This window comes from Pseudophryne corroboree, chromosome 4, assembly GCF_028390025.1.
Source record: "Pseudophryne corroboree isolate aPseCor3 chromosome 4, aPseCor3.hap2, whole genome shotgun sequence".
Classification (NCBI taxonomy): domain Eukaryota; kingdom Metazoa; phylum Chordata; class Amphibia; order Anura; family Myobatrachidae; genus Pseudophryne; species Pseudophryne corroboree.
Window position 1 is genome coordinate 881,178,193 of NC_086447.1, and position 24,438 is coordinate 881,202,630.

General features: G+C 48.1%; 1 protein-coding gene across 7 annotated transcripts in view; it reads left to right on the top strand.

The window, feature by feature from the left end:
• The window catches only part of BTBD9 (BTB domain containing 9), a 260,485-nt gene extending 237,723 nt beyond the window's left edge, over nucleotides 1-22,762 (top strand). For 5 of the 7 annotated variants that reach the window (XM_063918860.1, XM_063918859.1, XM_063918863.1 and 2 more), the window contains exons 10-11: nucleotides 109-187; nucleotides 21,388-22,762. In XM_063918860.1, coding sequence (XP_063774930.1) covers nucleotides 109-187; nucleotides 21,388-21,579 — 271 coding nt within the window. In that variant the 3' untranslated portion in view covers nucleotides 21,580-22,762. Of the gene's footprint in view, nucleotides 1-108; nucleotides 190-21,387 lie in introns of those variants that run through there. The other 2 variants (XR_010176244.1, XR_010176243.1) reach the window with 1 other exon arrangement.
• Nucleotides 22,763-24,438: the final 1,676 nt, after the last annotated feature.

Consider the following 24,438-nt stretch of genomic DNA (forward strand, 5'->3'; position numbering starts at 1 on the left):
CCCTAACGAGGAAGAAACTCCTATATCCATGTGTGTTTATCTAATTGGGCAGAACTGCTCTGTGTAACGAGAGGACACAATGTCACTGACGGTCACCATGTTTTCTAGGTCGTGGCAGACAATCACGTTTGATCGACATCCGACGTGCTTCATCCGGATCGTTGGCACTCACAATACTGCAAACGAGGTGAGCCTCACAGAATGGTGACTTGTGTTGTACAGCTGCATCCCTCTGTGTGACTGTGGACCATATTATGCTTATTCCCTGCAGCCCTGAGGATCAGAGGGTCACTCTAGGGGGTAGATTCACCAGCGCCTCTAAAACAGTGTCGTTTCCCATAGTAACCAATCCGATGCCAGCTATTATTTCTTTATTGCATCCTAGAAAATGATAGACAGAATCTGATTGGTCTATTTTAGAATCTTTAGTAAATCAGAGTCAGTCTGTTTTTCAGGGTTATATACAGTACAGTGCTAGATGCTCAATTAGCTTAGTGATATCACTCAGGTGCTTGCTGTTTTTCAGGGTGATGTAAGCTAATTGGCTCTGTTATATAAGGACTCGGCCCAAAGCCCCCACTACTGGGCGGCATAAATGCTTCTTCTCCTGGGATTTACATGAGAGACTGCAGGGTCCTCGTTAAGGGGATTAGTATGATTTGCCGGCGCGTCGGATCCCAGCGGTCGTAATACAGACGCTGGGATCCCGATGTTTTAGAAGCTGTCAGAGGTGAGTAAGTGTTCCCCCCTCTCCCCAAGCCTCTAACCCTCCCTACCCACAGCCTAACCCCCCCCCTTGTTGCCTAACCCTACCCCCCCCCCGTTGCCTAACCCTAACCCCCCCCCTGTTGCCTAACCCTACCCCCCCCTTGTTGCCTAACCCTAACCCCCTGTCCCCGCTGCCTAAACCTAACCCTCCCCCCCCCCCCCCCCCCCCGCAGCCTACCCCTCGGAGGGGGGGTGCCTAACCCCCCCCCTTCCCCGCCACCTAACCCCCTCCCCCGGATGCAGCCTAACCCTAACCCCCCCGGGATGCAGCCTAACCACAATCCCTCCCCCCGCAGCCTAAACCTAACCTCTTCCCCCGCAGTTTACCTGACTTGTGTCACAGTCTGTTCTTGTTCGAGATCCCGGCTGTCAGTATTCCGGCACCGGGATGGTGTACCCATTCTGGATGCCGGTGTCGGCATTCAGAATAGGGTCAATATTCCGACTGCCGGGATCCTGACCAATTCCCCCATTGTGCTCTCCTAGCCCCCGCAAAAGAGTGCAGACCAGCCTCCCAAATTAAAGTGAGTTGAGTCATTGTGGATGCGCTCTCCCGCTATACAATGCAGCAAATCACTTTATTGTACAGCTGGGGTACACTGACAGGAATCACAGCACCACGCCTCCCTCCAGCATCTCCCGGGCTCCCTAGTTATACAGTAAGCAATTATTACTGATGGTGCCCTGATTTCTAGAAGCGATGGTTGGGGACATAGCTAGTTGGAAATACCGGACACCTTATTACTCCAAGTATTGCAGCCTGGAGAGTGTTGTAAAGGTGGATGTCGTCCATAGCAACCCATTACATGTTTTCTTCTAAGTTCCAAACTATGATACACGTTCTCCTGACATCTATTGCAGACAAGAAGCATTCTGTCTCCGCTTTGTCCAGCATTGTGATTCAGCGCCCGTGTTTGTGTGCACGAGCCATTAAAAACCACTTAACTGACGATTTTTCCATTCAAAAGCGTTAACAACATTGTTTTTTAAAATGCAATTTATTTAATAAAGTTGAAAATTTATTTTTGAAAATATTTAAACATTATATTATGCACATCTGCAGAACGGATCTCCTCATCAAAAACGAGGGGACAGTGTGGGACGACGCAGTTTCATGAAATCTGACCATGCCAGTTAAGTGGCTAAATACTATCACACACCCCTCCGACATCAGATCAGTGAGCGGGAATGTGTGTAGTAATGTGAGGGTACAGTTATTATATACTGCTTATTCCTCCATTCCCAGCTGGTAACCGACCCATTGTCTATCTGTGGATGGTAACTCTATTGTCAGTATTGATTACAGGTTTATCAGTTTCCTTGCTGCATGAGATGCACGATTTATGGCTGTGATTAGGTGCTTATTTCTTTATAAATAATAATTGTTCCGCGCAAGGAAGAATCATCACTTGAAGTAAAACAAATAAGCGTAAAAGAGCTTTTTCCTAGTCTGTCTGATTTCCCTAATATGCTGAGAAATGGAGATTCATTTACACATCCCATCCATTTTATTATGACTTAAACAGGCTAGAAATTGGGCAGTATAATGACTACAATCTGTATGATAATATCCAGATGTGACACGCAGAATGATTACATAGAATTTCTCAGATGAGGCATCATCATCTAACGCAGAGTACAGTCTCTAGCCAGTCACATACCACTGCCGTATCCATGTCAGTGTACACGGCAACTACACAGCAGAGGCAGCCGGTCAGCGCACTGCTTCCTACTGATCCATCAGGGACCGGTGACATCACTGAGGCATGAGGCAACATCATCTAACGCAGAGTAGTCTCCAGCCAGTCCTACACTGCTGCCGTATCCATGTCAGTGTACACGGCAACTACACCCAGCAGAGGCAGCCGGTCAGCGCACTGCTTCCTACTGATCCATCAGGGACCGGTGACATCACTGAGGCATGAGGCGTCATCATCTAACGCAGAGTACAGTGTCCAGCCAGTCCCACACCGCTGCCGTATCCATGGCAGTGTACACGACACCTGCACCCAGCGGAGGCAGCCGGTCAGCGCACTGCTTCCTAGCAATCCATCATGGACCGGTAACATCACTGAGGCATGAGGTATCATCAGCTAACACAGAATACAGTCTCCAGCCAGTCCCACACCGCTGCCGTATCCATGTCAGTGTACGTGGCACCTGCACCCAGCGGAGGCAGACGGTCAGCGCACTGCTTCCTACTGATTCATCAGGGACCGTTGACATCACTGAGGCATGAGGCATCATCAACTAATTCAGAGTACAGTCTCCAGCCAGTCCCACACCGCTGCTATATCCATGTCAGTGTACATGGCACCTGCACCCAGCGGAGGCAGCGGGTCAGCACACTGCTTCCTACTGATCCATCAGGGACGGGTGACATCACTGAGGCATGAGGTATCATCAGCTAATGCAGAGCACAGTCTCCAGCCAGTCCCACACTGCTGCCGTATCCATGTCAGTGTACACGGCAACTACACAGCAGAGGCAGCCGGTCAGTGCGGTGCTTCCTGCCAATCCATCAGGAACCGGTGACATCACTGAGGCATGAGGCATCGGTTTTTAGTGACTTAAACGCTGCATTGTCAGGAATGTTTTCTCCACCTGCTCCACAATGACTGCCTCTACTGTGTGTGGGTTACAGGCACATTTTTAAGGGTTTTACAGGGAATAATTACATTTTTATTATTTAACCTGAGGTATGTTTAAAGCCAGTGGCAATACATGCAAATGAGGAGGAGACAGATTTAGCTCTCTGCTGTGTCTGATAAACCTAGCGTTTATATACCGCCCGGTGCTGCTAGGAACGATATAAGGGGAGCAGTGTATCGTACTTGTGTTTCCTTTTTGTATCTTATATGCAGTGCTGACACAGCGAAACACCACTCACAGTGTACTACAGACTCTGGGTTCTGGGTTGCGACTAACTGCAAAGGAATTCATTTTACGGGTTGGTTACAGTATTCCGGTGCTCAGCATGCTGACGCTCAAAATTTAGATGGATTTTGATAAGTATTGTAACCCCAAACGTCCCCTCCTGCAGCCTAATCCTAGCCACCAACACCCGCAGCCTAACCATCCAACCCCCTGCACTCTAGCCCTAGCCATCCCCTCCTGCAGCCTAACCCTAACCACCAACACCCGCAGCCTAACCATCCCTCCCCCCGCACTCTAACCCTAGCCTTCCCCTCCTGCAGCCTAACCCTAACCACCAACACCCGCAGCCTAACCATCCCACCCCCTGCACTCTAACCCTAGCCATCCCCTTCTGCAGCCTAACGCTAACCACCAACCCCCGCAGCCTAAACATCCCACCCCCTGCACTCTAACCCTAGCCGTCCCCTCCTGCAGCCTAACCCTAACCACCAACACCCGCAGCCTAACCATCCTACCCCCTGCACTCTAACCCTAGCCGTCCCCTCCTGCAGCCTAACCCTAACCACCAACACCCCCAACCTAACAATCCCACCTCCTGCACTCTAGCCCTAGCCGTCCCCTCCTGCAGCCTAACCATAACCACCAACACCCGCAGCCTAACCATCCCACCCCCTGCACTCTAGCCTAGCCATCCCCTCCTGCAGCCTATCCCTAACCACCAACACCCGCAACCTAACCATCCCACCTCCTGCACTCTAACCCAAGCCGTCCCCTCCTGCAGCCTAACCCTAGATGCCCCTCAGGCCTAACCCTAACCGTCCCATCCCCCGCCCCTGTAGCCTAACCCTAGCCCTCTCCTCCCACAGCCTAACCCTAATCTACCCCTCCCGCAGCCTAACCCTAACCACCCCCCACCCAGCCTAGTCCTTGCTGTCTTCTCCATCAGCCTAACCCTAACCTCCCCTTCCTTCAGCCTAACCGTAGCCTAACCCTCCTCCAAGTGCCTAAGCATAACCCCAATACTTTTTGAGGTGATTTTGAGCGTCGTGATTCCGCTGCCGGGATTCTGACCCTCGGTGTGCTGAGCACTGGGATATTGACTGTTTAGACATGTACAAGTCACAGATGAAGCACAACGGAAGTCTGTGTGAGAAAAAGCTGCAGCTGCTGCATGGAAGTGCTTCGTATACAGACTCAGCCGCGCACATCCAGTTGATCAGTGGAATCTAGCAATATCGTTTTGTCGCTCCCAATTGTTTTATTTGTGCAATTAAAATGCATATTTTGGGACCTGGCACGACTTGAGCATCAGCGTATGAGTACACATCTGTAGCTCCAGTCTCTTCTTAGCCGAGTCCCCTTCATAATCCTGCTTCATGCTGTCAAGACACTGAGGTTCAGCAGATTTACCTTAAGCCATAAGTCCCATTATCATCCCACAGCTGTGTGTGACTGACGCTGATGATAGGTATACACCCTCCGAGGGCTGCATGGAGCACTAGATCCCCTTGAGTGATCACGCTGCAGAGTAATCCTTTTCTCTGTTTCTTGTGCTGCGGAGAGGAACTTGTTGCTCTCTAGATCACAGGTTCTCAAACTCGGTCCTCAGAACCCCACACAGTGCATGTTTTGCAGGTCTCCTCACAGAATTGCAAGTGAAACAATAAGCTCCACCTGTGGACCTTTTAAAATGGGTCAGTGAGTAATTAATACACCTGTGCTACTGCTGGGTTACCTGCAAAACATGCACTGTGTGGGGTCCTGAGGATCGAGTTTGAGAACCCCTGCTCTAGATCATTACTGAATCCATGTCCTGAGTGTAGCCGCAGAGAGGTGATTATATGGACCTGTAATCGGAGCCGTATGTCTCCCAAAGTGGACACAGGATATTGATTCCCTGCTAACGGCTATTATAACGTTATTACCTAAATCTGTCTTAGCGTTTTATGTTGCAGGTCCTATAGATTTACATATATGCCCTACATAATTATGAGAAGTATAAGAAGCAAAAAAAAACAACTGACCTAAGAGAGATTAGTAGAAAGGGACCAGTTACGCTTCATGCCCTATTAAACGTAATAACGTCCGTCAAACAGAATGCCAGCGCTAAAAACAAATGTCAGCGGAAGACAGCGGGCTGGGAGCCGTATGGATTGTTGCCTCATTAATAAATTTGCTAATATTGATTTATCATTGAAATTTATTTTAAAAAGCCGGACAATATAGGCGTTCTCATTTATTTATATATATGAGGGTAATCCATTCCCGCTGCGCAGGTCATTCTCCCTCCCCAATTGATAGTCAGACAGTCTCCCTAACCTGTGTTCTATGTGCCGTGTGAGTGGCGCGCTCTTATGGTTGGTTTGGGCGATGTGCGCTGTTAAAATGAACCCTTCAATACAAAATCCCTCCAACGGTGAAGTGAGGAGTGTTGTTCGATTGCTGAATGTCCAGAAAGAGACACCTGCCGAAATGTATAGTCAAATTAAAGTGGTGCAAGTAGGGCAATAATGGATGAACACACCTGCAAGACCAATAATGACTGGGAAGCCCATCGCTTGTCACAGTTTTGGGTGGGAGTTTTTTGATCATCCACTGTGTAGTCTGGACCTTGCTCCAAGCAATTGTCACCTTTTCACTAAAATCAGAGTTCCTGGGATTTCTAGGATTAAGTGTCACGGCACACAGTAACCACCTATATACCGTTGCTGAGGTCAGCTTAGTAATAAACTTGCTGTATACCACCTCCCCTATTCTTTTCTCTAACGTCCTAGTGGATGCTGGGGATTCCGTAAGGACCATGAGGATAGACGGGCTCCGCAGGAGACATGGGCACTTTAAGAAAGAATTTAGGTTCTGGTGTGCACTGGCTCCTCCCTCTATGCCCCTCCTCCAGACCTCAGTTTGATACTGTGCCCAGACGAGCTGGGTGCTTTTCAGTGAGCTCTCCTGAGTTCGCTGAGAGAAAGTATTTTGTTAGGTTTTTTATTTTCAGGGAGCTCTGCTGGCAACAGACTCCCTGCATCGTGGGACAGAGGGGAGAGAAGCAGCCCTACTCTCTGAAGCTAGGTCCTGCTTCTTAGGCTACTGGACACCATTAGCTCCAGAGGGATCGTACGCAGGATCTCACCCTCGCCGTCCGATCCCAGAGCCGCGCCGCCGTCCCCCTCGCAGAGCCGGAACACAGAAGCCGGGTGAGTATGAGAAGCAAGAAGACTTCAAATCGGCGGCAGAAGACTCCGTTCTTCACTGAGGTAACGCACAGCACTGCAGCTGTGCGCCATTGCTCCCACACACCTCACATACTCCGGTCACTGTAAGGGTGCAGGGCGCAGGGGGGGGGCGCCCTGGGCAGCATTTGGATCCTCTTTTTGGCAAAAGTAAACATATATACAGTTGGGCACTGTATATATGTATGAGCCCCCGCCAAGAAAATGCATATTTAAGCGGGACAGAAGCCCGCCGTCGAGGGGGCGGGGCTTCTTCCTCAGCACTCAACAGCGCCATTTTTTCTCCACAGCTCCGCTGAGAGGAAGCTCCCCAGGCTCTCCCCTGCAGATTCACGGTAGAAGAGGGTAAAAAGAGGGGGGGGGGCACATAAATTAGGCGCAAAAACACAATATAAACAGCAGCTACTGGGTTAACATTAAGTTACTGTGTTTATTCCTGGGTTATAGCGCTGGGGTGTGTGCTGGCATACTCTCTCTCTGTCTCTCCAAAGGGCCTTGTGGGGGAACTGTCTTCAAAAAGGGCATTCCCTGTGTGTGTTGTGTGTCGGTACGCTTGTGTCGACATGTCTGATGAGGAAGGCTATGTGGAAGCAGAGCGGGAGCAAGTGAATGTGGTGTCTCCGCCGACGGCGCCAACACCTGATTGGATGGATATGTGGAAGGTTTAAATGATAATGTTAATTCCTTGCATAAGAGGTTAGATAAAGCTGAAGCCTCAGGACAGTCAGGGTACCAACCCGTGCCTGATCCTATGTCGCAGAGGCCGTGAGGGTCTCAGAAGCGCCCACTATCCCAAATTGTTGACACAGATACCGACATGGATTCTAACTACAGTGTCGATGACGATGATGCAAAGTTACAGCCAAAGTTGGCTAAATCACTCCGATATATGATTATAGCAATTAAGGATGTTTTGCACATCACAGAGGAAACCCCTGTCCCTGACACAAGGGTTTATATGTATAAGGGAAAGAAACCTGAGGTAACTTTTCCCCCCTCACACGAACTGAATGAGTAATGTGAAAAAGCTTGGGAATCTCCAGATAAAAAAATGCAGATTTCCAAACGGATTCTCATGGCGTTTCCTTTCCCACCAACGGACAGGTTACGATGGGAATCCTCCCCTAGGGTGGACAAAGCTTTAACACGCTTATCCAAAAAGGTAGCCCTGCCGTCTCAGGATACGGCTACCCTCAAGGATGCTGCTGATCGCAAACAGGAGGGTACCCTGAAGTCCATTTATACACATTCAGGTACCTTGCTCAGACCGGCAATCGCGTCGGCCTGGGTCTGTAGTGCAGTAGCGGCATGGACTGATAACTTATCAGAGGAGTTGGATACCCTAGATAGGGATACTGTTTTATTGACCCTGTGGCATATTAAAGACGCTGTCCTTTATATGAGAGATGCTCAAAGAGACATTAGTCTACTGGGTTCTAGGATAAATGCTATGTCAATTTCTGCCAGAAGGGTCCTGTGGACTCGGCAATGGACAGGTGATGCCGACTCAAAAAGGCATATGGAGGTTTTACCTTACAAGGGTGAGGAATTGTTTGGGGAGGGTCTCTCCGACCTGGTCTCCACAGCTACTGCTGGAAAGTCAAATTTTTTGCCATATGTTTCCTAACAGCCTAAGAGAGCACCGTATTATCAAATGCAGTCCTTTCGATCACAGAAAAACAAGAAAGTCCGAGGTGCGTCCTTTCTTGCCAGAGGCAGGGGCAGAGGAAAGAAGCTGCACAACACAGCTAGTTCCCAGGAACAGAAGTCCTCCCCGGCCTCTACAAAATCCACCGCATGACGCTGGGGCTCCACTGGCGGAGCTAGGCCCGGTGGGGGCACGTCTTCGAAATTTCAGCCACAAGTGGGTTCACTCCCAGTTGGATCCCTGGGCAATAGATATTGTGTCTCAGGGATACAAGCTGGAATTCGAGGAGATGCCCCCTCACCGATACCTCAAATCGGCCCTGCCAGCTTCCCCCCACGAGAGGGAAATAGTGTTAACTGCAATTCACAAATTGTATCTTCAACAGGTGGTGGTCAAGGTTCCCCTCCTTCAACAATGAAGGGGTTATTATTCGACCATGTTTGTAGTCCCGAAACCGGACGGTTCGGTCAGACCCATATTGAATTTAAAATCCCTGAACATATACCTGAAAAGTTTCAAGTTCAAGATGGAATCGCCGAGAGCGGTCATCGCAAGCCTGGAATGGGGGGATTTTATGGTGTCTCTGGACATAAAGGATGCATACCTTCATGTCCCCATTTATCCACCTCATCAGGCGTACCTCAGATTTGTGGTACAGGATTGTCATTACCAATTTCAGACGTTGCCGTTTGGTCTCTCCACGGCACCGAGAATATTTACCAAGGTAATGGCGGAAATGATGGTACTCCTGCGGAAGCGAGGAGTCACAATTATCCCATACTTGGACGATCTCCTCATAAAAGCGAGATCAAGAGAGCAGTTGCTGAACAGCGTAGCACTTTCTCTGGAAGTGTTACGGCAACACGGCTGGATTCTAAATATTCCAAAGTCGCAGTTGGTTCCTACGACTCGTCTGCCTTTCCTGGGCATGATTCTAGACACAGACCAGAAAAGGGTTTATCTCCCGATGGAGAAAGCTCAGGATCTCATGACACTGGTCAGGAACCTATTAAAACCAAAACAGGTGTCAGTGCATCACTGCACTCGTGTCCTGGGAAAGATGGTGGCATCATACGAGGCCATTCCCTTCGTCAGGTTCCATGCGAGGACTTTTCAATGGGACTTACTGGACAAGTGGTCCGGATCACATCTTCAGATGCATCGGTTAATCACCCTATCCCCCAGGGCCAGGGTGTCACTCCTGTGGTGGCTGCAGAGCGCTCACCTTCTCGAGGGCCGCAGATTCGGCATTCAGGACTGGGTCCTGGTGACCACGGACGCAAGCCTCCGAGGTTGGGGTGCAGTCACACAGGGAAGAAATTTCCAAGGTCTGTGGTCAAGTCAAGAGACTTGCCTTCACATCAACATCCTGGAACTAAGGGCCATATACAAAGCCCTACGTCAAGCGGAGACCCTGCTTCGCGACCAACCGGTTCTGATTCAGTCAGACAACATCACCGCAGTGGCTCATGTAAACCGCCAAGGCGGCACAAGGAGCAGAGTGGCGATGGCGGAAGCCACCAGAATTCTTCGCTGGGCGGAGAATCACGTAAGCGCACTGTCAGCAGTGTTCATCCCGGGAGTGGACAACTGGGAAGCAGACTTCCTCAGCAGACACGACCTCCACCCGGGAGAGTTGGAACTTCATCAGGAAGTCTTCGCACAGATTACAAGTCGGTGGGAACTGCCACAGGTGGACATGATGGCATCCTGCCTCAACAAAAAGCTACAGAGGTATTGCGCCAGGTCAAGAGACCCTCAGGCGATAGCTGTAGACGCCCTGGTGACACCGTGGGTGTTCCAGTCGGTCTATGTATTTCCTCCTCTTCCTCTCATACCCAAGGTGCTGAGGATAATAAGAAAAAGAGGAGTGAGAACAATACTCATTGTTCCAGATTGGCCACGAAGGACTTGGTATCCAGATCTGCAAGAAATGCTCACAGAGGACCCGTGGCCTCTTCCTCTAAGACAGGACTTGTTGCAACAGGGGCCCTGTCTGTTCCAAGACTTACCGCGGCTGCGTTTGACGGCATGGCGGTTGAACGCCGGATCGTAGCAGAGAAAGGCATTCCGGATGAGGTCATTCCTACGCTGATAAAGGCTAGGAAGGACGTGACAGCTCAACATTATCACCGTATATGGCGAAAATATGTTGCTTGGTGTGAAGCCAGGAATGCTCCTACGGAGGAGTTCCAGCTGGGCCGTTTCCTTCACTTCCTACAGTCCGGAGTGAATTTGGGCCTAAAATTGGGTTCCATTAAGGTCCAGATTTCGTCCCTATCCATTTTCTTTCAAAAGGAGTTGGCTTCTCTACCTGAAGTTCAGACGTTTGTAAAGGGAGTGCTGCATATTCAGCCCCCTTTTGTGCCTCCAGTGGCACCTTGGGATCTTAACGTGGTGTTGAGTTTCCTGAAATCCCACTGGTTGAACCACTCAAAACGGTGGAGTTGAAATATCTCACGTGGAAGGTGGTCATGCTATTAGCCTTGGCTTCGGCTAGGCGTGTGTCAGAGTTGGCGGCTTTGTCACATAAAAGCCCCTATCTGGTTTTCCATGCGGATAGAGCAGAATTGCGGACCCGTCCACAATTTCTGCCGAAAGTGGTTTCATCCTTTCATATAAACCAACCTATTGTGGTGCCTGTGGCTACTACTGACTTGGAGGATTCCGAGTTACTTGATGTGGTCAGGGCTTTGAAGGTTTATGTAGCCAGAACGGCTAGGGTCAGGAAAACAGAGTCTTTGTTTATCCTGTATGCTTCCAACAAGCTTGGTGCTCCTGCTTCAAAGCAAACTAGTGGATGCTGGGCGCCCGTCCCAAGTGCGGACTTCTTCTGCAATACTTGTATATAGTTAATGCTTCAATAAGGGTTAAGTTATGGTTGCATCAGGGTTTGACCGGATGCTCTGTTATTTGTCATACTGTTAACTGGTTGTTATCACTTGTTATACGGTGTGATTGGTGTGGCTGGTATGAATCTTGCCCTGGATTACCAAAATCCTTTCCTTGTACTGTCAGCTCTTCTGGGCACAGTTTCTCTAACTGAGGTCTGGAGGAGGGACACAGAGGGAGGAGCCAGTGCACACCAGAACCTAAATTCTTTCTTAAAGTGCCCATGTCTCCTGCGGAGCCCGTCTATCCCCATGCTCCTTACGGTGTCCCCAGCATCCACTACGGACTACGAGAAATAGATTTACCGGTAAGTAAAATCTTATTATTCCACTAATGGCTCCTGAGAGTTTTCTTTCCTGCGAGTACTTCGTATCTATGACTTTTTATATACAATGATCAGATTAGCATTGATCCTACTGACATTACTGTGAATATTGTAAAATCCATCATTATCTTATGCTGAGGATTTGATGTAATTCCCCCAGTGTGTGACATTATGGGGCTAATTCAGACCTGTTCACTCGCTAGGGGATTTTTGCAGTCCTGCGTTCGCATAGTCACTGCCCATAGGGGAGTGTATTTTCGCTTTGCAAGTGTGCGAACGCTTGTGCAGTAGAGCTGAGTAGCCCAGGACTTACTCAGCTGCTGCGATCACATCAGCCTGTCCAGGACCGGAATTGACGTCAGGAACCCTCCCTGCAAACACTTGGACATGCCTGTGTTTTTCCAAACACTCCCAGAAAACGGTCAGTCACCACCCACAAACGCCTTCTCCCTGTCAATCTCCTTGTGAATGCCCGTGCGAATGGATCCATCGCACAAACCCATCGCTGAATGGCAATCCGCTGTGTACCCGTGCAACACGCCTGCGCATTGCCGTGCATATGCATGCGCAGTTTAGACCTGATCGCCCGCTGTACGAAAACACATCCTAGCGATCAGGTGTGAATTAGCCCCCATAGTGGAAAAAGAGAGCAATAGTAATAGCACCTATAGTGGAAGAGGATCTATAAAAGCCCCCATAGCCTTTCTGTTTTCTATTTATAATTCTAGTGTCTTAAATAAAAAAAAACATGTCAAAAATCATTTGTTAGTAAATGTGGAATTTAGACCATGAAATTCAAAATTGACCAAATGTCCTTCAAACATCAACCCATGCCGATTTTTAGCAAATATACCCCTAAATCCCACACTTACTATCAGATGATTATTTAAGTATTTTTTTTAAAAGGATGTCAAAAGTCATCTGTTAGTAAATATGTGATATAGGGGGACATTTACTAAGCAGTGATAAGAGAGGAGAAGTGAGCCAGTGGAGAAGTGGCCCCATCACCCATTCAGCAGCTCTGTATAATTTTATAGTATGCAAATTAAAGATGTTACTTCAGTGCTGATTGGTTGCCATGGGCACTTCTCCACTGGTTCACTTCTCTGCTCTTATCACTGCTTAGTAAATGTCCCCCTTAGACCCTGAAACACAAAATTGATCAAAATCAACCCAACATCCACCAAACATTGATCAACATCGACCAAAATCGACGTTTAGTAAATATACCCCACAGTCTGTGAGAGTACCGAGTCTATATGTGCGCCAATCTCGCTTATATAGCTCATGCGCGGCACACGCCCTAAAACAGCGAGACCTTCAGTAATTAAAGTAGCGATCAGTTATACAGTCATGCTTACCTGGCTGGACAGGGGGAAAGTGTCGCTGTGAAGGGACGTGCTGAGCGAGATGCTGCTGGCAGCTTCCCGCTTCTCAGCTAAACGGCTTCTCTGAATACCGGCCGGGTTACTACTCCTTCCCGGTTACTCCTTGTCAAGAACTGTACTTCGACAACCAACTGGAGTCTTTTGCCCTGCCTTCCCTTTCCCCACAGCCAGGCGCGTGGATTGTCTGCCTTACGAATTCCAGCATGTAAGATGAGTCCTGTTCTGGACAGCATGGGGTCACGTACTGTGGCCATGTCCCAATAAGCTTGTGTTCCCTACTAAGCGGATTTGTTGTCAGGCACAACATTCCAGTGGAGGTGAGTGTTCTCCCGGTCCCTTGTTCTGGGTCTGGAGGGCCTGGGCTCAGCAGTTCACAGTTTTTACAACCCCTCCAGAGTCCCAGGGACTTGGTTCAACCACCAAGCTCAATAGTGGGTAACAGAAACAAAGACAAATCTGCTTCAAGCGCCTAAAGTTATTAATATCTGGTTCAAACAACAATAAAGCGCTGCCAAAAAAGCACTGTGTATGTGCCTTTGGTAATTTATGCAAGAAAGAAAAGAAAAAATTAGCTGCGCTTATAGTGTTGTTAATAAGCAATATTTATGGAGAGCTGACAAACGAAATATATGAAATATATTTATTAAAATAATAACACACCAATAAAAACTGATACACAGTATATAGAAAAATTATAAAATTGTATATACTCTGAAAAAAACGTAAATGTATTTGATAAACAGTATCCACAAATTAAGGTGATTATACCAATATATAGAGTATTAAATCAGTGCAGATATAGATTTGTAATACTGTTTAAAAAAAGTATCATTACTATGGCTGCTTACTAAAATTGTATCACTTCAAGAATTTATCTTGGTAACAAATAATCTTACTATAAGTGCAGAGGCAACATGCACTCTATAGCTAGTGAAACGTAGAAGTCCCAACAGTAGGTAGAATAACAGTTATTGGTGGTGTATAATTACCTCTCCTAGGGCTATGAACACAGAGCGTTCCTTCAATAGTGGGTAACCCACAGCATCAGAGATTCATTCCTCCCCTTTTCTCTTTGAGGGACCTCACTCCATTCATGGAGGAGTGTAATCTGTGGCCTCAGGGAACCTGTCGGGTAGGTAATACCTGGGGGTCTGCCTATGCAATTAATAACAGGGCTGAAGTGAGAGCAGTGAGTATCTGCAATTCTTCTCCAAATGCCCCTCCCCCAAAAGCCGCTATCCCGTCCCACTGGCATAACACCACTCCCGCCCCTTCAGGCAGTGATGAGTCTTCCCGGGCTTCTTTTGGTTGTCTCAAGACAAATTCCTTGTTCAGTAATATACTCTGAGTCATTACCCAGAGACGAGTCAGGCTGGGACATTTGGGTTGTGAATCCTGGCGCCCTAGAGTAGCGGAGGAAAGGAGGAATTGTTTCTTGTCAAAAAAAACCAACAACTTGGGTAATCAGGTAATCCCTTTTCTGATATCAAATGCTCAACTGGACAGGATTTCTACAACCTGGAGCTAACGCTACCATCCACATCAGGTAGGTTTTGTACCTGTTTGACAGACTTCAGACAACATTGAGCAGACTAAGTTTGAGTGGAAATAGACAATCACATGGGGTTGGTTTCCCGTCGTACCCAGGAGACTAAGTATCCCTACACAATAATACCTTTATTTGGCAACCCACATTCCTCCTATTCATTTCCTCATAAATGAACTCAGCTTGGTCCCTGAAGCTTGTGTATCCATGATTTGGATGATATCCCTGGATTTTCCAAGGGACAGTTCCACCAGTGTCGCCAAGTTAGCCATTTTTCTCTAACGTCCTTGAGGATGCTGGGACTCCGTAAGGACCATGGGGAATAGACGGGCTCCGCAGGAGATAGGGCACTTTAAGAAAGCTTTGGATTCTGGGTGTGCACTGGCTCCTCCCTCTATTCCCCTCCTCCAGACCTCAGTTTTACACTGTGCCCAGAGCAAGATGGGTGCACTGCAGAGAGCTCTCCAGAGTTCTCTGCTTGAAAGCATTTTTGTTTGGATTTTTCTTCTACTTTTTACTACTTTTTCACAGGGAGCACTGCTGGCAACAGGCTCCCTGCATCGAGGGACTGAGGAGAGAGGAGCAGACCTTCTTGTCAAAGATAGGCTCTGCTTCCTCGGCTACTGGACACCATTAGCTCCAGAGGGGGTGAACGCAGGTTCTTACTGGGCGTCCACCCCCGGAGCCGCGCCGCCGTTCTCCTCACAGAGCCAGAAGTACAGAAGTCAGAAGACGTCTCAGGCGACAGAAGCCTTCAGCTTCACTGAGGTAACGCACAGCACTGCAGCTGTGCGTCATTGCTCCCATACACCTCACACACTCCGGTCACTGTAAGGGTGCAGGGCGCAGGGGGGGGCGCCCTGGGCAGCAATATAACCTCTACATGGCAAAAAGACTATATACATGTACAGGTGGGCTCTGTACATGTATATAAAAGAGCCCCCGCCATATTTTAGTAAGTTTGAGCGGGACAGAAGCCCGCCGCCGAGGGGGCGGGGCTTCTCCCTCAGCACTCACCAGCGCCATTTTCTCTACACAGCACTGCTGAGAGGAAGCTCCCCGGACTCTCCCCTGCTTACACACGGTGAAAGGGTGCTTAAAAGAGAGGGGGGGGGGGGGGTCACATAATTGGCGGTTTACATATTACACAGCGCTGCTGGGGAAAAACATTTTGTGTTGGTCTCCAGGGTTATTGCGCTGGGGTGTGTGCTGGCATACTCTCTCTCTGTCTCTCCAAAGGGCCTTGACAGGGATACTGTCTTCAGAAAAGGGGTTCCCTGTGTGTGTGAAGTGTGTCGGTACGCGTGTATCGACATGTTTGACGAGGAAGGCTCGCTTACGGTGGAGGGGGAGTGTTTGAATGTCAGGTCGCCGTCGGCAACGCCGACACCGGAATTGGTGGATATGCTGAATGTCTTGAATGCAAATGTAAATCTATTGCATAAAAGGTTAGACAAGGCAGAAGCTAGGGATCAGTCAGGTACCCAGTCCATGCCTGTCCCTATATCGCCAGGCCCGTCGGTGTCTCAGAAGCGCACCATATCCCAGATCGATGACACAGATACCGACACAGATTCTGACTCTAGTGTCGACTATGAAGATGCAAAATTACAGCCGAAGGTGGCTAAGGGTATACGGTACATGATTATGGCCATTAAAGAGGTTTTGCATATTACTGAGGAACCCCCTGTCCCTGACACGAGGGTACGCATGTATAAAGAGAAAAAGCCTGATGTCACTTTTCCATCATCATTTGAGTTAAGTGAATTGTGCGAAAAGGCTTGGGACTCTCCAGATAGGAGACCACAAGTTCCCAAAAGGATTCTTATGGCGTATCCTTTTGCACAAACTGATAGGATACGCTGGGAATCTTCACCAAAAGTGGACAAGGCGCTGACACGCTTGTCCAAAAAGGTGGCACTGCCTTCTCAGGATACGGCTTCTCTCAAGGAACCGGCCGATCGCAGGCAGGAAATTACCTTGAAGCACATATACACTCACTCCGGTGCTATTGCTAGACCGGCTATGGCGTCGGCCTGGGTTTGTAGTGCAGTTGTGGCATGGGCAGATTCCTTATCTGCGGAGATTGACACCTTAGATAGGGATGCCATTCAAATGACCATAGAGCATATCAGAGATGCTGCCTTGTATATGAGAGATGCTCAGAGAGACATTTGTTTATTAAGCTCCAGAATAAATGCTATGTCTATTTCTGCTAGGCGACTCCTGTGGACCCGGCAGTGGACGGGAGATGCCGATTCTAAGCAGCACATGGAGTCCTTGCCGTACAAGGGGGGCGGAGTTGTTTGGAGACGGCCTCTCGGACCTAGTCTCTACGGCTACGGCTGGTAAGTCGAATTTCTTACCTTATGTCCCCCCGCAGCATACTAAGAAGGCACTTCATTTTCAAATGCAGTCCTTTCGTTCCAATAAAAACAAGAAGGTGCGGGGATCGTCCTTTGTTACCAGAGGAAAAGGCAGGGGAAAGAAGCTGCACACAGCTAGTTCCCAAGAGCAGAAGTCCTCCCCTGCGTCTGCAAAGTCCACCGCATGACGCTGGGGCTTCCCGGGGGGAGGCAGATCTGGTGTGGGCTCGTCTTCGGTTTTTCAGCCACGTCTGGATTCAATCGCAGGTGGATCCCTGGGCAATAGAGATTGTTGCTCAGGGATACAGGCTGGAATTCGAAGACTTGCCTCCTTGCCGGTTTTTCAAATCGGCTCTACCGACTTCCCCGTCAGAGAGGGAGTCAGTGTTGACAGCAATCCAAAAATTGTATGTTCAACAGGTGATTGTCACAGTTCCTCATCTCCAGCAGGGAGAGGGATATTATTCAACCCTGTTTGTGGTCCCGAAACCGGACGGGTCGGTCAGGCCCATTTTAAACCTGAAATCTCTGAACTTGTACTTGAAAAGGTTCAAGTTCAAAATGGAATCACTCCGGGCGGTCATCGCCAGCCTGGAGGGGGGGTATTGGATGGTGTCCCTGGACATTAAGGATGCATACCTTCATGTTCCAATATTCCCCCCTCATCAGGCATTCCTGAGATTTGCAGTGCAGGACTGTCACTACCAATTTCAGACGTTGCCGTTTGGGCTTTCCACGGCCCCGAGGATTTTCACCAAGGTAATGGCGGAAATGATGGTGCTCCTGCGCAGGCAGGGGGTCACAATTATCCCATACTTAGACGATCTCCTAATAAAGGCGAGATCTCGGGAGAAGTTGCTGGACAGCGTGTCTCTGTCCATGAAGACGTTGCAGCTACACGGCTGGATTCTCAATATACCGAAGTCCCAGCTAGTTCCTACAACGCGTCTGACCTTTCTGGGCCTGATCCTAGACACAGACCAGAAAAAGGTTTTTCTTCCGATCGAAAAGGTTCAGGAACTCATGACCATGGTCAGGAACCTATTGAAACCAAAGAAGGTTTCAGTGCATCAGTCCCCGGGTCCTGGGGAAGATGGTGGCTTCATACGAGGCCATCCCTTTTGGCAGATTCCATGTGAGGACTTTTCAATGGGACCTCTTGGACAAGTGGTCCGGGTCCGATTTACAAATGCATCAAAGGATCACCCTGTCTCCCAAGACCAGGGTATCTCTCCTGTGGTGGCTGAACAGTGCTCACCTTCTAGAGGGTTGCAGGTTCGGCATTCAGGACTGGGTCCTGGTAACCACGTACGCAAGCCTCCGAGGCTGGGGAGCAGTGGCACTGGGAAGAAATTTCCAAGGTCTCTGGTCAAGCCTGGAGACTTGTCTACACATCAACGTCTTGGAGTTGAGGGCCATATACAACGCCCTGCGCCAAGCGGAGAACTTACTTCAGAGAAGACCGGTTCTGATTCAGTCAGACAATGTCACGGCAGTGGCTCATATAAACCGCCAAGGCGGAACAAGGAGCAGAGTGGCCATGGCAGAAGCGACCAGGATTCTACGCTGGGCGGAAGGCCATGTAAGCGCGCTGTCCGCGGTGTTCATCCCGGGGGTGGACAACTGGGAGGCGGACTTCCTCAGCAGGCACGACCTGCATCCGGGGGAGTGGGAACTTCATCAAGAAGTCTTTGCACAGATCGCGGATCGGTGGAGCCTGCCTCAAATAGACATGATGGCGTCCCGTCTCAACAAAAAGCTAAAGCGGTATTGCGCCAGGTCAAGGGACCCTTAGGCGGTAGCGGTAGACGCTCTGGTGACACCTTGGGTGTTTAGATCGGACTATGTGTTTCCTCCTCTTCCTCTCATACCCAAGGTGTTGAGAATTGTAAGAAGAAGCAGGGTCAGAACAATCCTCATTGTTCCAGATTGGCCACGGAGGACTTGGTATCCGGAACTACAAGAGTTGCTCACAGAAGATCCGTGGCCTCTTCCTGTAAGGCAGGACCTGCTGCAGCAGGGGCCCTGTCTGTTCCAAGACTTACCGTGGCTGCGTTTGACGGCATGGCGGTTGAACGCCGGATCCTAGCGGAAAAAGGAATTCCGGAGGAAGTCATTCCTACCCTGATCAAGGCTAGGAAAGACGTGACGTTAAAACATTATCACGGTATATGGCGGAAATATGTTTCTTGGTGTGAGGCCAGAGCTGCTCCTACGGAGGAGTTCCATTTGGGCCGTCTACTTCACTTCCTTCAAACAGGAGTGACCTTGGGCCCAAAATTAGGGTCCATAAAGGTCCAGATTTCGGCCTTATCCATTTTCTTTCAAAGAGAATTAGCCTCTCTTCCTGAGGTACAGACTTTTGTGAAGGGGGTGCTGCATATTCAGCCTCCCTTTGTGCCTCCGGTGGCGCCTTGGGATCTTAACGTGGTGTTACGTTTCCTCAAGTCACCTTGGTTTGAACCACTTAAAACTGTGGAGTTGAAATACCTCACATGGAAAGTGGTCATGTTGTTGGCGTTAGCTTCGGCGAGACGTGTTTCAGAATTGGCGGCTTTATCGCATAAAAGCCCATACTTGGTTTTTCACGTGGATAGGGCAGAGTTGAGGACTCGTCCTCACTTTCTGCCAAAAGTGGTCTCATCTTTTCATGTGAACCAACCTATTGTCGTGCCTGTGGCTACAAGGGACTTGGAGGATTCTGAGTCCCTGGATGTAGTCAGGGCTTTGAAGATTTATGTGACCAGAACGGCTCGGATCAGGAAGACTGAAGCTTTGTATGTTCTGTATGCGGCCAACAAGGTTGGCGCCCCTGCTTCAAAGCAGACTATTGCTCGCTGGATCTGTAACACGATTCAGCAGGCGCATTCTACGGCAGGATTGCCGTTACCGAAATCGGTTAAGGCCCACTCCACTAGGAAAGTGGGCTCTTCTTGGGCGGCTGCCCGAGGGGTCTCGGCATTACAGTTGTGCCGAGCAGCTACTTGGTCGGGGACAAACACCTTTGCAAAGTTCTATAAGTTTGATACCCTGGCTGAGGAGGACCTCCTGTTTGCTCAATCGGTGCTGCAGAGTCATCCGCACTCTCCCGCCCGTTTGGGAGCTTTGGTATAATCCCCATGGTCCTTACGGAGTCCCAGCATCCTCAAGGACGTTAGAGAAAATAAGATTTTACTTACCGGTAAATCTATTTCTCGTAGTCCGTAGGGGATGCTGGGCGCCCGTCCCAAGTGCGGACTTCTTCTGCAATACTTGTATATAGTTATTGCTTACATAAGGGTTATGTTATAGTTTTCGGTGATACCGTGGCTATGTTGTTGTTCATACTGTTAACTGGGTAAGTTTATCACAAGTTATACGGTGTGATTGGTGTGGCTGGTATGAATCTCGCCCTTAGATTTACAAAAATCCTTCCTCGTACTGTCCATCTCCTCTGGGCACAGTTTCCCTAACTGAGGTCTGGAGGAGGGTCATAGAGGGAGGAGCCAGTGCACACCCAGAAACCAAAGCTTTCTTAAAGTGCCCTATCTCCTGCGGAGCCCGTCTATTCCCCGTGGTCCTTACGGAGTCCCAGCATCCTCTTCGGACTACGAGAAATAGATTTACCGGTAAGTAAAATCTTATTTTTAAATCAGTAAAAACCTTTGTCGCCTAGCAGATCTCTCTTTGCAGCACGGTAAAAACAGTATGCCTTAACAACCTCTCCTCCAAGGGTCCTATCTTGATGTTCTATAAAACTCTTTCCTATCCGAAATGACAATAAAGATCTGCATCATTTTAATTGAGACTCAGACCTTGGCGAACCTTTGCATCCAGAGGAGTTGGCTGATGGGGTTGCAAAATCCTCGATTAATGTCGTATTGAGGAGAACTGCTCTATCAATGGCTTTACATTCCAACCAAGCTGCATTGTGTCTTGCCAGATGCTTGTTGGAGAAACTGCTTATTTGGTGGGGCTGTCCCAAGCTTGAGCCAGTTAGGAAGGATATAGTTTCCCTTGCATCCAGTGTTTAATAGCTTAGCAGTCCCACATGATCCTAAATATTTTTTAACCCCCTGACCTGTTTCCTGCCCTCCCCACTCATACCTATAAGTTGCCCAGGCCTATTTGGAAGAAACCACGTCATCCTATTATCTTTATGGTGTGCAAGCACATTTTTGCCTTACATACCAAGTGGAACATACTGAGGATCTAATCCTTACTGTATATGAACATTTGTAATGGTCATTTCTGTTTGTGTGAACAAAACTTTTATCTTCACTGTAGGCCAGAATCCATGTCATTGATTCCATAGAGATTGCAACATGCGTAATAACTGTTTGTGTCGTCTTTTCGTTGGCGTTTTAGGTTTTCCACTGCGTGCACTTCGAGTGTCCGACGCAGGCTCTCAGCCACAAAGAAGATAACAACAAGGAGGGTCCGTCTAGCGAGCAGTCTCTACCTGCGCAGCAAGGCATACCGATAGCCCTGCGAGCTCCCAACGCCAGCTCAATGCACACACTGACGGACCAGAGCATCCAGGGACAACCGCCGCAGTGAGGGCAGCCCGAGACCCCTCCAGCCATCTTTTCTCGCAGTCTCGTGTTTCATGGTAACAGTTGCAATGTTTCTCCAAGGACACCGCCGCCCTCCGCTGTTTTAGTAGGAATCCAATCAAGGCTCTTGGTAGAGAAAATTGGTGTTCAATCTTCATCAAGACCACTATTAGCACTCAGCTTCTCCAGTCCAGCCATGTCCATAGGCACGTCACCCAGTAATTGAGCAGAATGCTGTTGAAATTCAGGCTATGGCACAGACGTGGAACACAGCTAATTGAGGAATTTATTACTTTCTGGCCTTCTGAAGTAGGATTTTCCTCTGTACATAGACTTGTTATTGATTGCTTTGCTAAAGCTACACAATAAGACTGAATCTCTCTACCATCCTCCTGTGTTTGTGTCTCGGAAGCCACGGTACAGATTGTTTTACCAGGCTGTCACTCGTCAGACGACGCCGTACACAGCCTGAGAACACAAACCACCCACAGAGATGACTTTAGATAAAAATAGCATCTGATTTGCTGGAGCAAAAACCTGTTTCCGAGCACTTAGTTCTCTGATTCTCTGGCGTCGGCTGCCTCAGAAAAGATGTATATACCTGGTATCGGATATTGAAGAATTGTGGCTGTTTTTGCACTAAGCCGTACAGAGGCCAGTAACACTAGTATATTGCTCTGAAGTCATACTTTAGAGGGGTTAAATCACTTTGATTTTATTGAAACACAGGGAGTTACTTTGTAACATATCAATATAAATTAATTGCGGAGGCAGCCATTTTATGGGTTGGACCAATTATTCACTTGGATTTAGTGACCTAAATGAGGTATGAGGCACAAAGTTCCTCATGCCTCACTAGTTCCTTGGAAATTTCTAGCCTGAATTCTGGTGGTTATTGGTTCAGCACATGAGGTGGCTGCCACTGCTTTGAGGATACACTTTAACCGTCCCAAACCAATAGTTGGTACCGGTTAGATTATTGGTGGCTCTGATTTACATCACCCGGATTATGTGGAAGAGCCGTTGTATAGTTTGGACGGGTGAATACAGTTTACTTGGTGTCCTGCTTTTTTGGTAAAAGTTTTACGGTTAAATTGCTATGATATTTGTACAGCGTTAAAACTATGTATAGATGATGTATTCATATGTGTTCAATTCACAGTTGTATAAAAATTATCTGAATGGTGTTATGTCTTGTGCAGAGTCTTATATGCTATCTTTATTTTATGAAAGTGAAATGCTGCGTTGTATTGTATGCTGTGTTGTATTATACGTGCAGTTTGTTTTGGGAAACTGGGGGGTCCTTTATTGCACAATTATAGTTTGTACACTATGGTGGTCATTCCGAGTTGATCACTCGCTAGTAGTTTTTAGCAGCCGTGCAAACGCTAAGCCGCCGCCCACTGGGAGTGTATTTTAGCTTAGCAGAAGTGCGAACGAAAGGATCACAGAGCGGCGGCAAAGTTTTTTTTGTGCAGTTTTAGAGTAGCTCAATACCTACTCAGCGCTTGCGATCACTTCAGACTGTTCAGTTCCTGTTTTGACGTCATGAACACGCCCTGCGTTTGGCCAGCCGCGCCTGCGTTTTTCCAAACACTCCCTAAAAACGGTCAGTTGACACCCAGAAATGCCCACTTCATGTCAATCATTCTGCGGCCAGCATTGAGACTGAAAAGCTTCGCTAGACCTTGTGTGAAACTACATCGTTCTTTGTAATAGTACGACGTGCAGAAGTGCTGTTTTTTTGCCTCATCGCTGGACAGCGAACGAATGCAGTTAGTGATCAACTCGAGGCTCAGTTATTTTATATATTTGTCACAGAATGAATAGCGAATATCTTTGTACTGGACAGTTGGGTGTGGTATAACAGATAGACAGTGTTAGACAGTCAATAGATAGACACCACATGTTAGACAGTCAAAAGGTCGACAGGGTCAAAAGGTAGACAGTACAAAAGGTCGACAGGATCAAAATGTAGACAGGGTCAAGAGGTCGACATGAAAATGGTCGACATAAAAAAGGTAGACAACAAAAAATTTTAATGCATTTTTGGGGTTTGTGTGGATAGTTTTGTCATCTGGGACCCCCAATTGTAGAAAGGCATCCCCTTGCGGGGCTCGCCACGCTTCAAGCTCGGTTGCATGCTGCGCTCGCCACAAAGTTTATAACCGACTCTATGCCGACATGGATAGAGAAGGTATTAAAAAGTCCAAATACATGTAAAATTTTAAAAATCCCTGTGTCTACTTTTTTATGTCGACCATTTTCATGTTGACCTTTTGTACTGTCTACTTTTCATGTCGATCTTTTGACCCTGTTGACCTAATGTCTGTCTAACATATGGTGTCTATCTATTGACTGTCTAACTAGACACAATCATCCGGATACCTGGACAGTTTGGGGCAAAGTATTTCCAATAACGCACAAGTAACAAATACTAAACTTATTCCGCAGAGATTTATCATCTACAGTAGTTTCAGGTTTCTAGTTAGAAACAAGCAGCTCCGCCCCTCAGAATACAGTTTAATTATAATACCCCTCTATTCTTTACATTTAATTTCAACCATCAATGAATGTATCCACACTGACCATCAATATATGCTGAAATGACTGTAAATGATAAAAGCTGAGGTCCAGGGTGAGATGCTGCCCATCTTCTCATGTGATTCTGATATGTGGAGATTAAACACCAGCAGGATATATAGAATATAATTCTTCCTTTCACAGACTGTCCCGTGCTTGGCTGTCTCGCTCGGCGGTCTTCTCACAATGAATTGTCTCTATTAGAGAACTAAATGTCCTGGGCACTTTTGTGAGCGTGCCATTAATTCCCCTTTCTCCTGCAATCCATTCTGCATGTTTA